General features: G+C 35.3%; 1 protein-coding gene and 1 non-coding gene across 4 annotated transcripts in view; both read left to right on the forward strand.

Annotated features, from left to right (window-relative positions):
• The window catches only part of LOC148946927 (GPI alpha-1,2-mannosyltransferase 3-like), a 40357-nt gene that overhangs the window by 22093 nt on the left and 2153 nt on the right, over positions 1 to 16111 (forward strand). For all 3 annotated transcript variants that reach the window (XM_089097200.1, XM_089097201.1, XM_089097203.1), the window contains exons 6-7: positions 1865 to 1957; positions 4646 to 4825. In XM_089097200.1, coding sequence (XP_088953326.1) covers positions 1865 to 1957; positions 4646 to 4825 — 273 coding nt within the window. The remainder of the gene's footprint in view (positions 1 to 1864; positions 1958 to 4645; positions 4826 to 16111) is intronic.
• On the forward strand, positions 1990 to 2072 carry TRNAL-UAA (transfer RNA leucine (anticodon UAA)). The gene has a single exon. It is a non-coding gene; the product is annotated as a tRNA-Leu (tRNA).

Below are 16111 nucleotides of genomic sequence, written 5' to 3' on the forward strand. Positions count from 1 at the left end.
AGGGGGGAGGGGAAAAATCTATTTTAAAATATCTGGGGGTAGGGGAAGCAAGTTCGTTGTTTTTTCAGCTTTCTCAATGAAAATACCAAAAAAGGCATTTTTCAATGAAAATACCCCCAAAAAGATATTTTTAGAATATAGGTGTGGGGGTAAAACAAATCTACAGGGGCACGCGTTCCCCCTCATTGATGCTAGTGGCCATTATTTAAAGTTACCATGCAGCACTGCTTGCAGTCACAGTTCTGGTTAGGCAAACTCATGAAAAGCCAGCTCAAATGTCAACATGAAACTACAAAGACAGGGTTTCCCATCCAGTAATATGGAAAAATCCCCTTCTCCCCTGATTTGGTTTGAGTTTACTTTTCTTTGGCTCTAGGCTTTAAAAACACCGACTGGAGTTGAGCTGCAACTACTGGAGTAGGATTTTAATCCATATTAAGATTAATTTTTAAATTTAAGACACTTCTGCAAATTTTTCGAACTGTCATCAGAATTTAGCAAATGTATGTGTTTTTCCAAGTTCAGCAAATATAAGTGCTTTTTGGAGGGAGGAATTACGATGGGCGCCCAGAAGCTGAATCTTAGGGGGGATGGCTTCCCTGGTCTAATCGGCACTTCCAATGCGGCATAATAGAAATCCCAGAACAAAATATAAGGCAGCGTCATCCGGCCAGGGTAGCTTACTTTTCTTTGGCTCTAGGCTTTGAAAACACAGTGGCACAGTTGCAACGACTGAAGTAGGATTTTAATCCACATTAAGATTAATTTTTAAATTTAAGACACTTATGCAAATTTTTCAAACCCTCACATCAGAACTTAGCAAATATACGCGTTTTTCCAAGTTCATCAAAGATAAGTGCTTTTTGGAGGGTGAAAGGGCCATGGGTGTCCATCAGGGGCGGATCCAGGGTTTATTTTAGGGGGCGGGGCAAAATAGGTTGATCCGATAGAAAAACTTAGGGGGGGGGGGGCAAAATAGGTTGATCCGAAGAACTTGCGTCAGGAGCAAGTTTAATTAACGCAAACTTGGGTTAATTAAGTAAATTAAACTACTTTAGACTACGCTAGGGGGGGGCGTGCCCCCTCCCCCCTAGATCCACCACTGGTGCCCAGAAGCTGAATTTTAGGGGGGGGCTTACCTGGTCTAAGCTGCACTTCCAATGCTGTATAATAGGAATTTAAAAACAAAATATAAAAACATAAGGCAGCTTCATTCGGCCAGGGGGGCTTACTTTTATTTGGCTCTAGCCTTTGAAAACACAGTTGCACAATTGCAATGACTGGAATAGGATTTTAATCCACATTAAGATTAATTTTTAAATTTAAGACACTTATGCAAATTTTTCAAACCCTCATATCAGAATTTAGCAAATATACGTATTTTTCCAAGTTCATCAAAGATAAGTGCTTTTTGGAGGGAGAAGGGGCCATGGGCGCCCATAAGCTGAATTTTTATTGGGGAGGGGCTTACCTGGTCTAATCGGCACTTCCAATGCTGTATTATAGAAATCTCGAAACAAAATATAAAAATATAAGGCAGCGTCATTCAGCCAGGGGAGCTGGAGCACCCCTCTGCCTCCTCCCCTCCTTATAGGTGTTCATGAAAAGGGTGACGGTAGATAGGCTACTTCAGAAGACGCTTCTAGGACATAATTTAGCTACCTATTCAGTCCTGAATGTATCATTCACCTTTTATTAAAAAAAGAAAAATGGGTGGACTCTCAAAAAAGAGTTGAAACAGGCCAAAAAGGCCCATTGCCTCCACAACTATTGGTTCCTCAGTATCGTGGCAGCTTTTAGATAGTCTAGAGCCCGTCACCTACGCTTTTTACATTTCTTGCTTAATTAGTGTATTTCTTTTCAGTCTTCAGTCCCACAAAGAGCACAGATTTTTATTACCAGTTGTACCCTTTATGTGCGTCTTGGCTGCAACAGCGTCCCATAAAACTACAAATAAGTAAGTATTGATTAAATATTCACTTCTTACATGTCAGGTTGGCCGAGTGGTTAAGGCGCCAGACTTAAGATCTGGTCCCCATATGGGGTCGTGGGTTCGAACCCCACACCTGACAAATTTTTTATTCAATGTCCTATTTTTCTGAAGGTTTTTTTGTTCAATATGTTATCTCGTCATTGTCTTATCAAGAATGAACTGAATAGTTAGCTGTTACAGTCTCATTGGGTACCGAGTTTTTGCGTTATTTAAATAATTTTTTTTCACTATCTCAAATAGTAGGAAATTTTGGGAATTCTGTAATGAGAAGATGTAAAGACAAAATTCGAGGAAGTTCAAAATTATTCAAACTTGATTGAAACAGAATCTAAGAAAGATAAACAAGCATATGAGTGTACGGAGTAGGCTGCTTTTGCTTAGAATACGTGGAAGAAACATGTACTGTACTAAATTGACAAATCTAAAATTGTTAGCTGTTATAAGTTGTTTAGTTTTTGGGTTATTGTTTAAGTTACTTTCAAATATCTCAAGTAGTAGGAAATTTTGAGAAGTTTTAATATTTTTAATGAAAAACTGTCATGAAAATATTCGAGGAAGGTCAAAATTATTCAAACTTGATTAAAATAGAATACAAGATAACTTCTGTATGAGGGTTGATTTTTGATAGACAAGTATTTACGGAGCGCTTTTGCTCAGAATTCGCGGGGGAAACTTTTCTTCAGCTTTGAAGCATGGATTGACCAAGGGATAGACATGTTCTAACAGTGCTTCCGCTTTCACTTTCAATAACGGGAGAGATGATAGATCTAAATTTGAATATGTGAAAATTGCTGTAGACACAATGTCTTATGTTTTCCCTTGCAATCTGGGTGTGTGTCTTTTCAGTGATAGTTTGTCAATCTTTTTCACTGCTTCAATTGAATCACAGGCTATATTGCTTGCGGGGGGGGGGGGTCAGGAAACTACAGTTATGCCTGAAAAGTCTTCGAGGTGGCATTAAATTGACTCTTGTGCAGTAGATTTTCAGTCATTTCTGGAGTTATTCTCTTTAAAGAAGGTCTTTACTTTGCCAAAAGTTACTCCAATTGGTTCATTGTTCTAAATTTGAAACACTAAAAAAGACAATATTTTCTCCCCCGCCCAGGCAACTATTTTCATGGTTGCACGGATAGCTACAACCCAGCAAAGAACGAACCACAGCCCATATCAGCCAAAGATTTAAAAACATTTTTTGGAGAAAACTGTTAAGTGAGAAAAAATAGCCATTAGAAACAAATTTCGGAATGGTAACTATGATGTCGATTAATCTTAATGGTAAACAAATTTTGCAAAACTAACTTTATGGGAATTTCAAAAAATGGCCTGGAACCCCTCTAAAATGGCGTCAGATCCAAATGAAAACTGCACTATTATAATCGTCATTATCGAAAAGCCTATGTAGGAAAGTTACAGTACACTCCCCATCTGGAAAAACAAGGAAAATCACTTTTTGCATAGGTAGTACTGATGCTCATAATTTTTTTTTTTTTTGTTTTTTTGTGTGTTTTTTTTTTTTTTTGTGTGTGTGTAGAAGTCGGGGCCGAGAGTTTACATACGATTAATATTTGGCTGATGTCATTTAAATTAAAAAAGAAGTAAATTTGAAATTTGCAAGGTAAAAGGAAATCCATTTAGTCTTGTTATTGTAAACCAGTAGATTTTTGTTTTTTCTTACATACACGGCACATTTCCTTATAAAGGTGATTTCAGTTATCCCCTTTGTTGCAATTGGCCTGCATTATACTAATGTGCTCAAAAATACTCTGGAGAATAGGCAATACAAATCCAAAAAAATCCCAATAATTGTGATTTTTTTATATATATATATTACAGAATATGTTGAGGAGCATATGGGCTCGTAATTGTTTGCTTTTACCATCCAAGATTGAAATAATTTATTAACCTAAAACGTCAAATTTTGTTAGCGACTGGGCCGATCTACTGGAAAGTTTCGACAATATGCTCCTCGACTCACGAGGACTTCGAATTTACATGATAGGCTACGGTTGTGTGAAGAGGCCCAAGGAAGGATTTTTCAAGCTTCGTGCTTCTTGATCATCTCATATTTCTTAAGGGGTTAACTGTATATGTAAATATATACGCGGAAGGAATGATACTTCAACACAAGGGTGTCTTTGCTTGGGGTCTTCTAATTGTACGGTTATAAATTGTTACATGATTTCCTTTTGATGACCATTATTCTAACATTAATCTATGAAGCATTAGTTTTTGAATAGGCGATTTGCATAATATTCTGCCGTTTAATATAGGGCTCCACACATCATGTCTCCATTGTAAACGTATTTTGAAGCCTCTTGACCATGTTGATGAAATTACGCATATCGAAATACCAGTTCGATATCACAGTAGCTAGCTTAGTTACAAAGAGGGTGGGCGGAGTCAAACTGATCACTTTTTTCGCTTAAATTGGGCACTAGATATCACAATTAGTAACTAAATGTACCTTCTTCCTACTTCCTGCAATCCACTGTTCAATGGGGTGTAGCCAAAAAAATAAATATAAGAGTTTCATGGTTCTTTACTAAGTTTACGGTACTATTTAGTCCGTGAGAAGAGAATGACCATCAGTGCCGTGTTACAAAATTGTAACACCGAAACCGTTCTTTTGTTATTTCCAAAATTTATTTTTAGAGTTCAGAGTTGGATCATTGCCTTCACTCTTCTGTTCAATATTCCCCTAGGATTTTATTTCTCTTTGTTTCACCAAAGAGCTCCTCTTGACGCGGTGAGACATCTTGCTGAAGAGGCGAACGTAAACAGCAATATTAGTGCTATATTCTTTCTTCCGTGTCATTCAACTCCCATGTTTTCGTAAGTTTTATTTCTTTGTATTTATTTACAACAAAACTTCTACATTGCAAAAAAGACAAAATTACTGACTTGAGGTGTAATAATAATAGAAATGACGCTATTATTTTACTAATTCATCTGTTTAAGCAGAGTCACAAAGCTTAACTCGAGGAAATTCTGTCAATATAAATGTAATCTTGGACGCAGAAATATGTGAAAGGGCAAATTCGCCTCTTAAAACTGAAATAGTGCGAGCCAAGTTTTTCTTCATTCCACAGATACAATAACTATGGAGTGTCAGTACTTGGATTTTGTCATTAACTGTAATGGAACATGATATCTTCTTTCTTTTGGACACCAATAGATTTTATTGGTTTTCAAAATACCATTAATAAAACTATATTAATACTAATTGCCTAAAGGTGATAGTAGGTGAAAAGATGAAGTCCAATCTTATGAATCCCTGCACGTGTTGTTCTCTATATACTCACTTTTAATGTTTCTTTCACATGCGTGAATTTGTTTTTCCAGTGTCAGCATTAGTCTCATAACTTTGTTCGTTTATTTTTGGTTTCCCAACAGGGGGTTACTCTAGTAGACCAGCCAAAAGAGCTAAGAATTTGCCGGGATAATACCGTGGCGTCTTAGGATTTTCGTTAGAGGGAGGGGACCCCAACCACGCATTGCACTCTCGGCCGAAGGCATCGAATCAGGAGATCAGTAACTGCTGAACGCCATTGGTCAGCACGTGAAAAAGTTTTAAAAGTTTTAAAGGGGACATCAGCTGAAACCTAAGAAGAGTTAAAAACTTACCATAAACCTAGTCTTTACTATCACAGTTTCCTATTTAACTCGTTTTTTTTCAAATATTATTTGCGTGTTACTAAGTTTATTTGTTACTGGGCCAAAAAGATTTAATTAACAACAGGGAAGAACTCTAAAAACAAACTTCGTTAGAACTTGAATGGCCCTTTTTCGAAAGGCTAAATACAAATCAGGAATAATTTGGGTTCATATACTTTGAAAACGACGACTTTTGTCACTATATCTTAAGATTCCGATTCACCGCTTTAGGAAATTTGTATTCCTTTCCTGGTTTCCACTGCCTACTCGATAAGTCCACCTTTCATCCATCAGAAATCTGGTCATGATTTTTAATGGACTCTTAACCAGTGTCAAGCAAGCTGATTCTGGATTTGGATAGTAAGGTGTTTCCTGAATGTTTAAAATTCAGTTTAAAAACTGATTGTTATTGACGAGAGGGTTGAGACGCTCTCAATATCGCAGACAAATTAATTTGAAACGTTCGTTCAATGAACAGAATAGGCCCAATAAACTGTTTTTAGGTATTAAAATATAAAATGAAATATATGTCAGTCCAAAGACCAATAGATGTCTTGTGGCTCTGTTAATCAATTTTGTTGTCCAATAATCCGTTTTTGCATCACTTAATTAATCAACAATCTTTTTGTCGCACTCAGCAAAGATCTTGAGCACATACTATTGGTCAAAATGAGCAACGGTGGTGCCAGCTGTTTTAATTTCATTTTTTTGTTTTTTTAAATTCGAACAATGATAAAACTAAATTTCAGTTTTCTTTCAGAATCTTTTCAGATTATTAAAGGAAGCTGTTGTTTTATTTTTCTTTGAATTTACAAGGTCCTTTTCAATCACAAATGTTAGTGAAATAAAGTATTAAACAGTTCCTGGGGTTTTCCCGTTGCCCAACAACCTTGACAACCAGCTGTCTCCACAGACGAGGTTCAAGGGGGGGGGGGGGTTCAAACAACCTGGGAGACCGAAATAGGTAAAAAGAGCAAGAGATTGCAATATTTGAAGAGAATATGATACTTTTTCTGTAATAAAACTGTCTTTAAACAGCCGCTCATGCTTCTATTTTGGAACAACGTAGATTTAAGTTGTCACTCAGTCCAAAATAGTTGCTACAATAATAATCTTCTTTTTTCTTTTTTATCAACAGAAGTTCAATAAATGCTCTTATATGGGTGTATTTTGGCGAAGGTCTCTATAATTTTTCCCATTATCTTTTCCAACCTATTTCTTTGTTTTTTATTTCTTTAAAGGAATAGGGCAAATTTTTTCGTTGGAATTTGAGCAGAAGCAAGACGTGTTGAAAATGACCGAAGAAACAAAATAAACAAAGAAACTTTGAAACCAATTTTAGCCAACTAAACAAAGTCTGATTTCAAAGCTCTCTCACGGCAACATTAAATGGAGTTAAGTAATTTAAGGGAATATTCGGCTATTTAGAAGAACTTATGGGCTGGGATTGACGAGTTAAAGTTACCCAGAATAATGTAAAGCCCCCTCCCCCAAGGAAAATTCATATAGAAAATCCTGCTGAAGTTTCCTATGGAGAACTAGTCGATTTACAAGCATGGACCTCCCAAGGATTTTCTTAAGGGAGGCGGGGCCAAACAAAAACAATATTTACACACATTTTTTTCCAAATTTACAGAATTAAATAAAATCAGGAAAACTTTACAGTGCCAGTAGGAGAATGAATATTTCTTCGAAAAAGTAAACGGAAATAACTCATGGGACTTGTCGGCTCTCAAACTAGTCGTTGGCAAAGTAGTTCATTTAGCCAAGTACTAATACATTAAAAAAGAAGATAAATGGAAATATCCTAATTTCATTGAAAAAAGGCGTGTTGAAAAAGGAAGTTTAAGACCTATAAAGTGCACTAGCAAAATGTGTCAGAAAGCTCAAAATAAAACGTGGGAATTGCCCCCTTTCTTGTATGGAAGTAATTTCAGCATTTTGATTGGGGGACAAGAGATTTTCGCATCTGGAAGATTTGGATTGGGAGGCCTTTGGTGGAAAACTTACGAAAAATACAAGCCTAAATGTGTTTTTAAGCTGTCTGAAAACTTATTTTGGAAAATTATTTTATAATAGACACCGAACACCCAACGGTAAAAATTAAAGGTGGCATGGACCTGCTCTAAGTCTTCAATATCATATTTTTCTGCAATTGGTAATGAAGAAAAGTTGCTATTTAGCAATAGATTCTACTTAGTTAATTCCAGAAACATTACACAATACATAATAAATAATAGATGCACGTCATTATAAACCTAAAATTAAGTAGGCAGTTCTGCTTCCACGCCCGTCCAGTGATGAAAGCTTACCAGTGGCTTCTCAGCGCCTGGTGTGCATGGCGCGTATTTATTTTTTTAACCCTACCTTACCCTACCAAACTTAAAACAAAACTAGCACTATCGTGCTTGTATTCCGTATTAACGCTATTTAATAAAAGTTTTAACAAGCACCTCTTAATCTAGTCCAGTTTTATGTTCTGGCACAGAAAAAAAAATTGGAAATACGTAAACCAGTTTATCACCAATTATCATTTTAGATTCCCTTAATATATTACAATATTTTCCAAATTATTGGGGATGGGGCAGCCTCCCTCTTGATCCTTAGTCTCCATAATCTTGGTCCATAGTAAGATATCCATAGTCTGATTTTCCCTGTTCTAGGGTTGAGCGGAAACAATGTGAATTGAATGTATTCGTTTTAACTGACTAATTTTATAGGTAGAAATTATGTTTGCGCGTTTAAAGCTTGAAGTATTTTTATTTTTTCGTTGCATCTTTAGAATATGCTTTGCATCGGAAAGCCATATGTCGCTTTAAAATTATATCGGAAGGAGTCGGATTCACAAAATGCTGAAGAAGATAGGATTTATGTGAAAACTGCATTTTATTATGGAAAAAACCATGGTATTAGAGATAAAAGAGGTTGTCAGCTGTGTTAGATGGTAAAAGAGGGGACCAGAGTACTACCGAGGCTCCCTATTTTGCCTTCTATGTAAAACAACCTAAATGAACTACGGCTTGTACGGTAAGATCCTTTTAATCTACCGGGTCCTCTCTGGAAGAAGAAACATCTCTGGGAAACTCTCCCGTGGACGTCTCTGTTTACACGCCAATTCAGATCCCCACACTTGGTGCTGCATTTGGGGTGGGGGACCTTCCGGCATCACCGAACGGTAATTTTATCTATAGTCGACAAAACTGGCTCAATCTTTAGAGCCATACTTACAGATATCTTCTCTTGTTGAAGATATCTCAGTAATATACGAGTGTAGCCCTTCTATAAAAGGATCGTATCAAACTTCCCAAAACCTGTAAATTAGGCGAGGAGCTAAAATATAGGCACTTCAAAAGGGGAAGAAACTTACTATTTGACTTCTCCGCAAACAGATCATCAGATAACTCAGAATGGTAAAAACACAAAGACACAAGATACCTCGGGACGTGGTAGGTCAATACGGAAAAAGATGAACGAGCTTAGAGGGACCTAATAAGGAATAAAAAAGGACAAAAAGACGTTTAATTAATAGTTTAGGCTATGGGTGAAGCAATGAATTTAGTGAGGGAATAATATTACCCTTATGAAAAGAACATTTATCTGACAATCACGGCCAATGGCACAACAAATTGGAGTTTTATAGTAAAAGGTCATATATCCCCTTCCATTTTCGTCGTTTTTAGAGGTATTTTAAGACAGGGCTTTTGCAAATGTTTAATATTTTTGAAGCACGGACAGTTATCTCAACATTACCAATGAGCTTAAGCCAAAACATATTTCAAGAGATAAACTGTGAATAACAAACGATATTGTTTCCAGTAGATCTCAAATAATAAAAATCAAGAACATCCTGAAAATTAGCACAATTTGTACACAATTTTTAGGTTTCAAGCTTGCATAGAATACTACCATAGGAAGAAGGAACAACATGGGAAAATCAATGGTATTCACTCTACAAGCTAATCATTTGCTCTACGGATCTTTTGCCGAACTAATAATTTTTTTTTCCTAATAACAATTTAACCCTAAATATTTTTTTCCTGTAACTCCTATGGCCGTGTGTCAAACCTGTAGAAATATTTGGCTGTCTTTTCATACTGAAAACGAATTTCATTATATTTCAGCTTCCATGTTCTTCATTGATTAACAAGTGTTTCTTTCCAGAGTTAGTTTCAATTTCATATATATTATTTGAGTCACTGTCGCACGTATTACTAGGAATACAGGTTTTCTCCTCTTAATTGGAGAGGCATCATTCTGCATATCTTACTTTATATACTTATTCCATTTCACAGCATGTATTTGCCTTTATTGCAGGAATACCTTATGAGCACCTTTCCCCAACCGGTATTTGGGAATACAGCTAGTTTAATATCACTTTATTTTGCTAATTTAGATTAACATAGCCTTTTTGTCCAAAAATCCCGCCAATAACTCATTTCATACACCAGAAAAAGTGGCATCGTTGAGGGGGGGGGGGGGGGGTAGTTGTCCCCCCAATAATAGGGGAGGCTATAATTTATTAAGTAGCCTTAAAACCGTTGTTCATTTTAATTGTAAAATTTGCTCTCTACTTTGAGCAGATAATTTTTTTTAAATTCATCCATGCTCGGTTTTAATATTAGGAAAACGGGGAAAATAGGGGTCCATTGCACATTAAGATTTTTCCAAATATACTGCCTTTGAAACCTTACCATCAAGTAAAAATGTGAGCCTAGTTAATAGCAAAATTGAAAATGTTCTATGCTTCCTGTTTCACCACATTTGCTGGGGTCAATTTTTTCCCTGATATTTAAGGTGCTTTTAATTCCTAAAATCTATCAGTTCAAGATTAGATTCTCTTGTTTTAAAACTTTCAAAAGTGGAAATGAATACACCCTCTACATCTGCAAGTAGGACAGAAATGGAATCATTGAAGAATAAGGAGACAGATATACAGTGAATACAATTTCCTGAATGATAAAGAAATTATTGAAAAAGAAAATAAGACTTCGCATTTTTTATGATGATATTCGTACTATAAGTAGATGGGTCATATCGGTTGCAGTTTGATCATGGAATTTGGTAGAGGGTGATCTGCTCCAGGAATCATTTAATTGTTTCAATTTTTATTTCCAGTATTTAACTGAAAATCCAATATAGCTCCAAATTCTCTTATTACTAATTGAAATAACTGATAAGCACTGATAACTTTCTGGTCCTTATGTTTCGGATTCAAATAGTAACCCATAAATATAGAACTACCTCTATTTATAATACCATGCTGACTTCTTGCTATTTTCAATTTTTTAAACATTTCTTTTAACCAGATCCTAAAAGACACAAAGGCGCTAAGAATCATGACGAAATAAGTTGTATTTCCCACAATGCCAGTGCTACTTATGGGACATTTATCTTTGCATCAGCGTGTTGTATAAAATGTCGACTAAGAATAGAATAAAGTGAATTTAAACAAAATATGTTTATTTTTCTCACAATTTAGAAATTTGTGTGCACGTATAAACTGTACAAACCCATTCTCTCTTTCTATTGTTATCAGTTTATCATGCAGCACTAAAGACCGAGCTATGCTTATGACGGAAATTATAAACACAAAGACGAAAATCAGTGTAACCCCCCTCCGAAAATGTATACCCCCTATATCCTGATTTATACAAGAAAAACTTTTGTGTAAGTTTTATACAGTTGTGTTTTCTAAACGAAGATACAAAGGGGAAGGCTATTTTCAAACTCTATGAGTCACTTTTCGATTCCAATTGGTCTCCCTGGCAATTTCTAAATAATTTAAGGTTCCTGTCGCAATGATGCCAAGAAATGTTCGGGTTTTCTGGATATTCTTTGTCAAACAATGCCCAGTGGATAAGTTAATAATTCTAACTTTATTTTTCGAATACTTTCAAATTTAAAATATGGTCACTGTTTAAATGTGAGGAATAAGTCAAAATATAATGTTACACAATCTGTGGTAATACTTTGACTTATCCTGTATGTTTACTTAGACAGTGCAATTGTGCTGCCTATGATTTTTGTTTCGGCTTTATGAGGCCCGCTTATATCAGTGCTATTTATTAATATAAATTGGCAAAGTCACAAAAAAAAATCAATCTAATAAAAAATAATAAGTAATATATCAATAAATCACGTATCCATTCAATTCAAAATTACGAGCAAAGAAATAGCGCGATACCTGGAGCTATTAGAATAGAGCTTGGTTCAATCATGAGATTGGAGATCCTGTCCCGGGCGTGGGAGTTTGGGGAAGTGGAGGGCGGATATGTACTGCAGCATTAGTGGTGAATCTGGCTAAAAAAAACATCTGGTATGTGACATTCACCTTCGCCCAACAATGTGTTTACGCTATACTACTGTCGTCTGCAGTAACTCATTGCTGACAAGTTTAATAAAAGCCAAGCACCAGCACTTATATTTATGATTGTTTAATGTGTGTTAATTGTTTATAATGTATTGCGTAATGTTTTTAAATTCAGCAAAAAGCGTGTTTGTTCAATATTTATTTTTCTTCCCTACCGCTTGAATAGCACCCCCCCGCCCCCTATAAAAATACTGTAGCTGCGCCCCTGACCAGCACCTTGATTAGAGTCCATCTTACAGACTGGATATTTATTTTTTATTTTTTTCTTACAAAGCTAACAATTTCAGACAAATCTAAGGTAGCACATATGACATATTTATGTTGCAAATTTAACACAAAAAGCCCCACAGGGCTATCGCGGCACAAAACAAAAGGAAAAGCCAAAAAAAAAAATATATAAAAAAATAACAGAAAAAACACTAAGATTGACATGGCCATCGTAGAAAAACCTCCTGGTATGTCATGTCCACACAAGTAAACTGCAGCAAACGCCTAATACTTACCAAACACCCGTTCCCCAAAAAATTTCCCATTCACAGCTCTTTCCTGTTATCAACTCCAAAAACTTCACTTCTCAAATCCCTTCTCAAACCCCTCACATTTCCCCAGAAAGAGCAAAAATTTTCCTTCCACTCTCTAAACATCCGACAGCTGTAAGGAATATTGGAAAAATTTATGCTAGGCTTGATATCGCCTTCCTTTATATTGAAAAAAGTGAGTAAATAAAAAAATATGCAAGGCCTTGTGGAAAATGAAAAAGTTCCTTGGAATCAGATTTTGACGAGAAAAATACAGAATTGTCTGTAAATTAGGTTTACCTCGAGAATGAGTCTGGAGTTTCAGTACTATTTACTGTTTAATCTTTTTATGTTTTTTGCTGTGTTTAGGTCCGTTCCAAGGTGATCTTAGAATCCCTAAGCTGAACCAGATAACTTAATAGATAAAGAAGCAATTTCATTCTTGTATTGGCTGAACATTAACAGTTACAATTTTTAAGGCAGAATTGGTGCAATCCAGTTACGAGGTTTGGTGTCTTCGACACACCATGACCCTTTATTATGAGCTTAGAATCAGGGTGTGTCATTGAATTGTGGAATGAACCATAAGTAGTTCTTAAGAATTAAAACCATTCCTTCTATTGTAAACAACACAGAATCGCTGTTTTTTCAGCCTTAGAATTTGTGTTACAGGCTTCTTAGCCGAGCTCTGAACTTTGAATTCAGTAAGCACTTCAAACCATTTACTGCAGTCTGCAGAAATGCAAGATGCATTCTGACTGTGGGCTATAGCTGTGTGAACATAAGTGTCACTCCTTTTTACTCTCTTGTCACTGTGCGTCAATGACTAATTTAAATGTATAGCAGCTAAAAATCATGTGCTAGGATTACCTTGAATCATTCAGAAATTATCTATCTCATTTGTCCGATTTGATCTGTTCGTGGAATATTCAAATTATTTTTAACTTCAATTCTGGTGCACAATTCTAGTTTACTTATAGCACGTATGGCCACTAATGCAGGGTTGCAATATTGATTTTTCAATTGCATTAGATAAGTATCTAATGTTTGAGTCGGTTGTTTCACTAACTGTTGATCAGCAAGGATCTCTGAATGAATAAAATAATAGAGAATTCTTTTGTTTGTTTGAATGAAATTTGAAACATAAAATGAAACCTTGATAGTTTTAAAAGTACGAGAAAATTAGACATTTTTTTTACCCGTGAGGAATCTGAAGAAAATACGAGATCTTTCGGAAAAATATGAGAAGTGGACAACTTACCTGACACCAATTGTTGCATTGTTCAACTGAAAAAACGAATAATTGTGCAATGAGAGATGTTTACCTAAAAGGACTGTAAAAGTGTGGATTCTAGATTGATATGTAATAAAAATATTTGCTCAGAGGAGAGATTTTCCTGCAGTGAGGCATCTCAAGAAATTTATTGAAGATTGCAGCAAAACTTCAAAAGGTGTACTTGCGCTAATAAGAGGTTGAGCTCTTTGAAAAATCAAAAAGATAAAAAAAAATAAATAAAAGAATCTAGTTGAATTCGGGGTAGGTAGGCATCCCACTTAAATATGCCGCTTTAACACTCTAAATTGAACTTCGATTTTAGTTGTAATTCATGTTAGTAGCGATATTAAACGATATATTTCGGCTTACTGATCCTGATGGATCGTGGAAAACTAGGAGGAAAATTGTTGTGTATCAACTGATAGACAAGAGAGAAATAAAAATCAACGTAAATCTGGTTTTTTTTTCATTTTGAGTGTCCAGTAAATGAGAATTGCCAGCATTGGTTTAGGGACTGTCTGTTGAAATATTGTATTCAAAAAGATTATTTTTAGGATAAAATATTAGGACTATCTTAATCATAGTGTTCCTATATGAAAATGATATAAAAAAATCAGAGATATTTTCATGGAGGAAAGAAGCCTTGGTTTAGACGAAGGAACGAAACAGACAAATCACTCTGTTATGCGTTGATATTATTTAAATTATCTTCTTACTGGGAATGTAGATCTTCATAGGACGATCAATATCTAACTGACTGACAACTGTCGAATATTACTGGAATGGGTACGATTATACGCAAATCGGATTTTTTGTGTCGTAGTATTTCGAAATCTAAGACAAATTTTTATCATTAACAAGTCAAGGAGAACCAAGCCTTAGTATTTAGAAAGCGAACTGAACCAAACATACTGAAGTGAAATAAAATCACACAAACTTAAGCACTTTAATTCTGGAGACTACTTTTTTTTTAATATTCCGAAAGGACACCAGTCTTTAATTTTCCATTGGAATTCAAATTTGAGGCCAGAAAAGAACGCTTCTGATACTGGCCATGTTTTCCTAAGATCTATTAAACTAGACTGCAAATTAAGGAAAAATTAGACATTTCTGTTGAGGTTTTAGTGCTGTCGCTGGACGCTCCTGGAAATCTGGAATAGATTATTTTATCTTTAATGGAGAGTTTGATTTATTGTTATCTTGGTGCTAGACATTAAACTCTTGTATTAGTTCAACATATTGCGATTCGGCCTTGAGCAATTACATTTTTGGTAACCCCAACCACTCCGTACTGTTTGACGAAACAATTCTTATTAGCAATTACCTAGGAATAATACAAAGCTCAAAAGATGGGTGAAGTTATTGAAATTGAACGGAATTTGAATAATAATATATCTCTAAATAGAGGCTTGAGTGAGTACACACCTAACCATACACACAATTCATTAAAGAAATAAATTAATACTTTATAAAATGCAATCAATAGCCAATCAAAATGAACCGTTTCCAAAAGACACACAATACTAGCTTCAAAAATAGCAAACACGTCAATAAGGAATTATTCTAGTTTGTAATCAGTTTAAAAAAAAAGAATGAATAAGCTTTTTTGTCAGTTTTAGCAGAACGTTTGTGAGGTGGGGACGATAACACTTTCGAATTTTTTTTTTGTGACGTTAGCTAAAAATAAATATCGATGAGTTTTTGAGTAAAATAGTTTTCTTTTTTTGACTTACATTACATTTCGCTGATGACGGATGCTGGTTGTATAGCCGAAATGCTTGCTTAGGTTGTATTTACTGTTTTCCGAAAATTCCTCGTTATCTTCTTTTATTTTGTACAAGTAATACTGCTGTATTTAAATTGTTGCACACAGTTTCTACTATCCATAGTCTTCAATGGTTCAAAAAAGCTTTATTTGAGCAAATAAATAAAGATTTAGCTGTTTTCTGTAAGGGTTGAGTTATGCACTGGGGTCGTCATAAGAATTGGCAAAATTTTGCTGATTATGATTCTGACTTTTCAAAATGTCATTATCCATCGCCCCATCACTACTATCTTTAATTTGAAAACTTTAATGGAGGAGTACTAAATTTGGCTTTTATCTTTTTTTTTTAATAATCTATCCTTTAAAAAATGCCTTAAAGAGTGTTAGAGGAAGTAAAAGAGGAAAAGTACTAATCTTCGGAGTCTCAGATGTGACAATGTTGTTGACTAAGATGACTAAGAGCAAGAACCGCCAAACGATGTGGATGAATTTCATAATTTCATGCTTGGGCCATATAAGCAGTCACACTTGTCTA

This window comes from Artemia sp. Qi Xiang Cuo, chromosome 11 (genome assembly GCF_049724085.1).
Source record: "Artemia sp. Qi Xiang Cuo chromosome 11, ASM4972408v1, whole genome shotgun sequence".
Classification (NCBI taxonomy): domain Eukaryota; kingdom Metazoa; phylum Arthropoda; class Branchiopoda; order Anostraca; family Artemiidae; genus Artemia; species Artemia sp. Qi Xiang Cuo.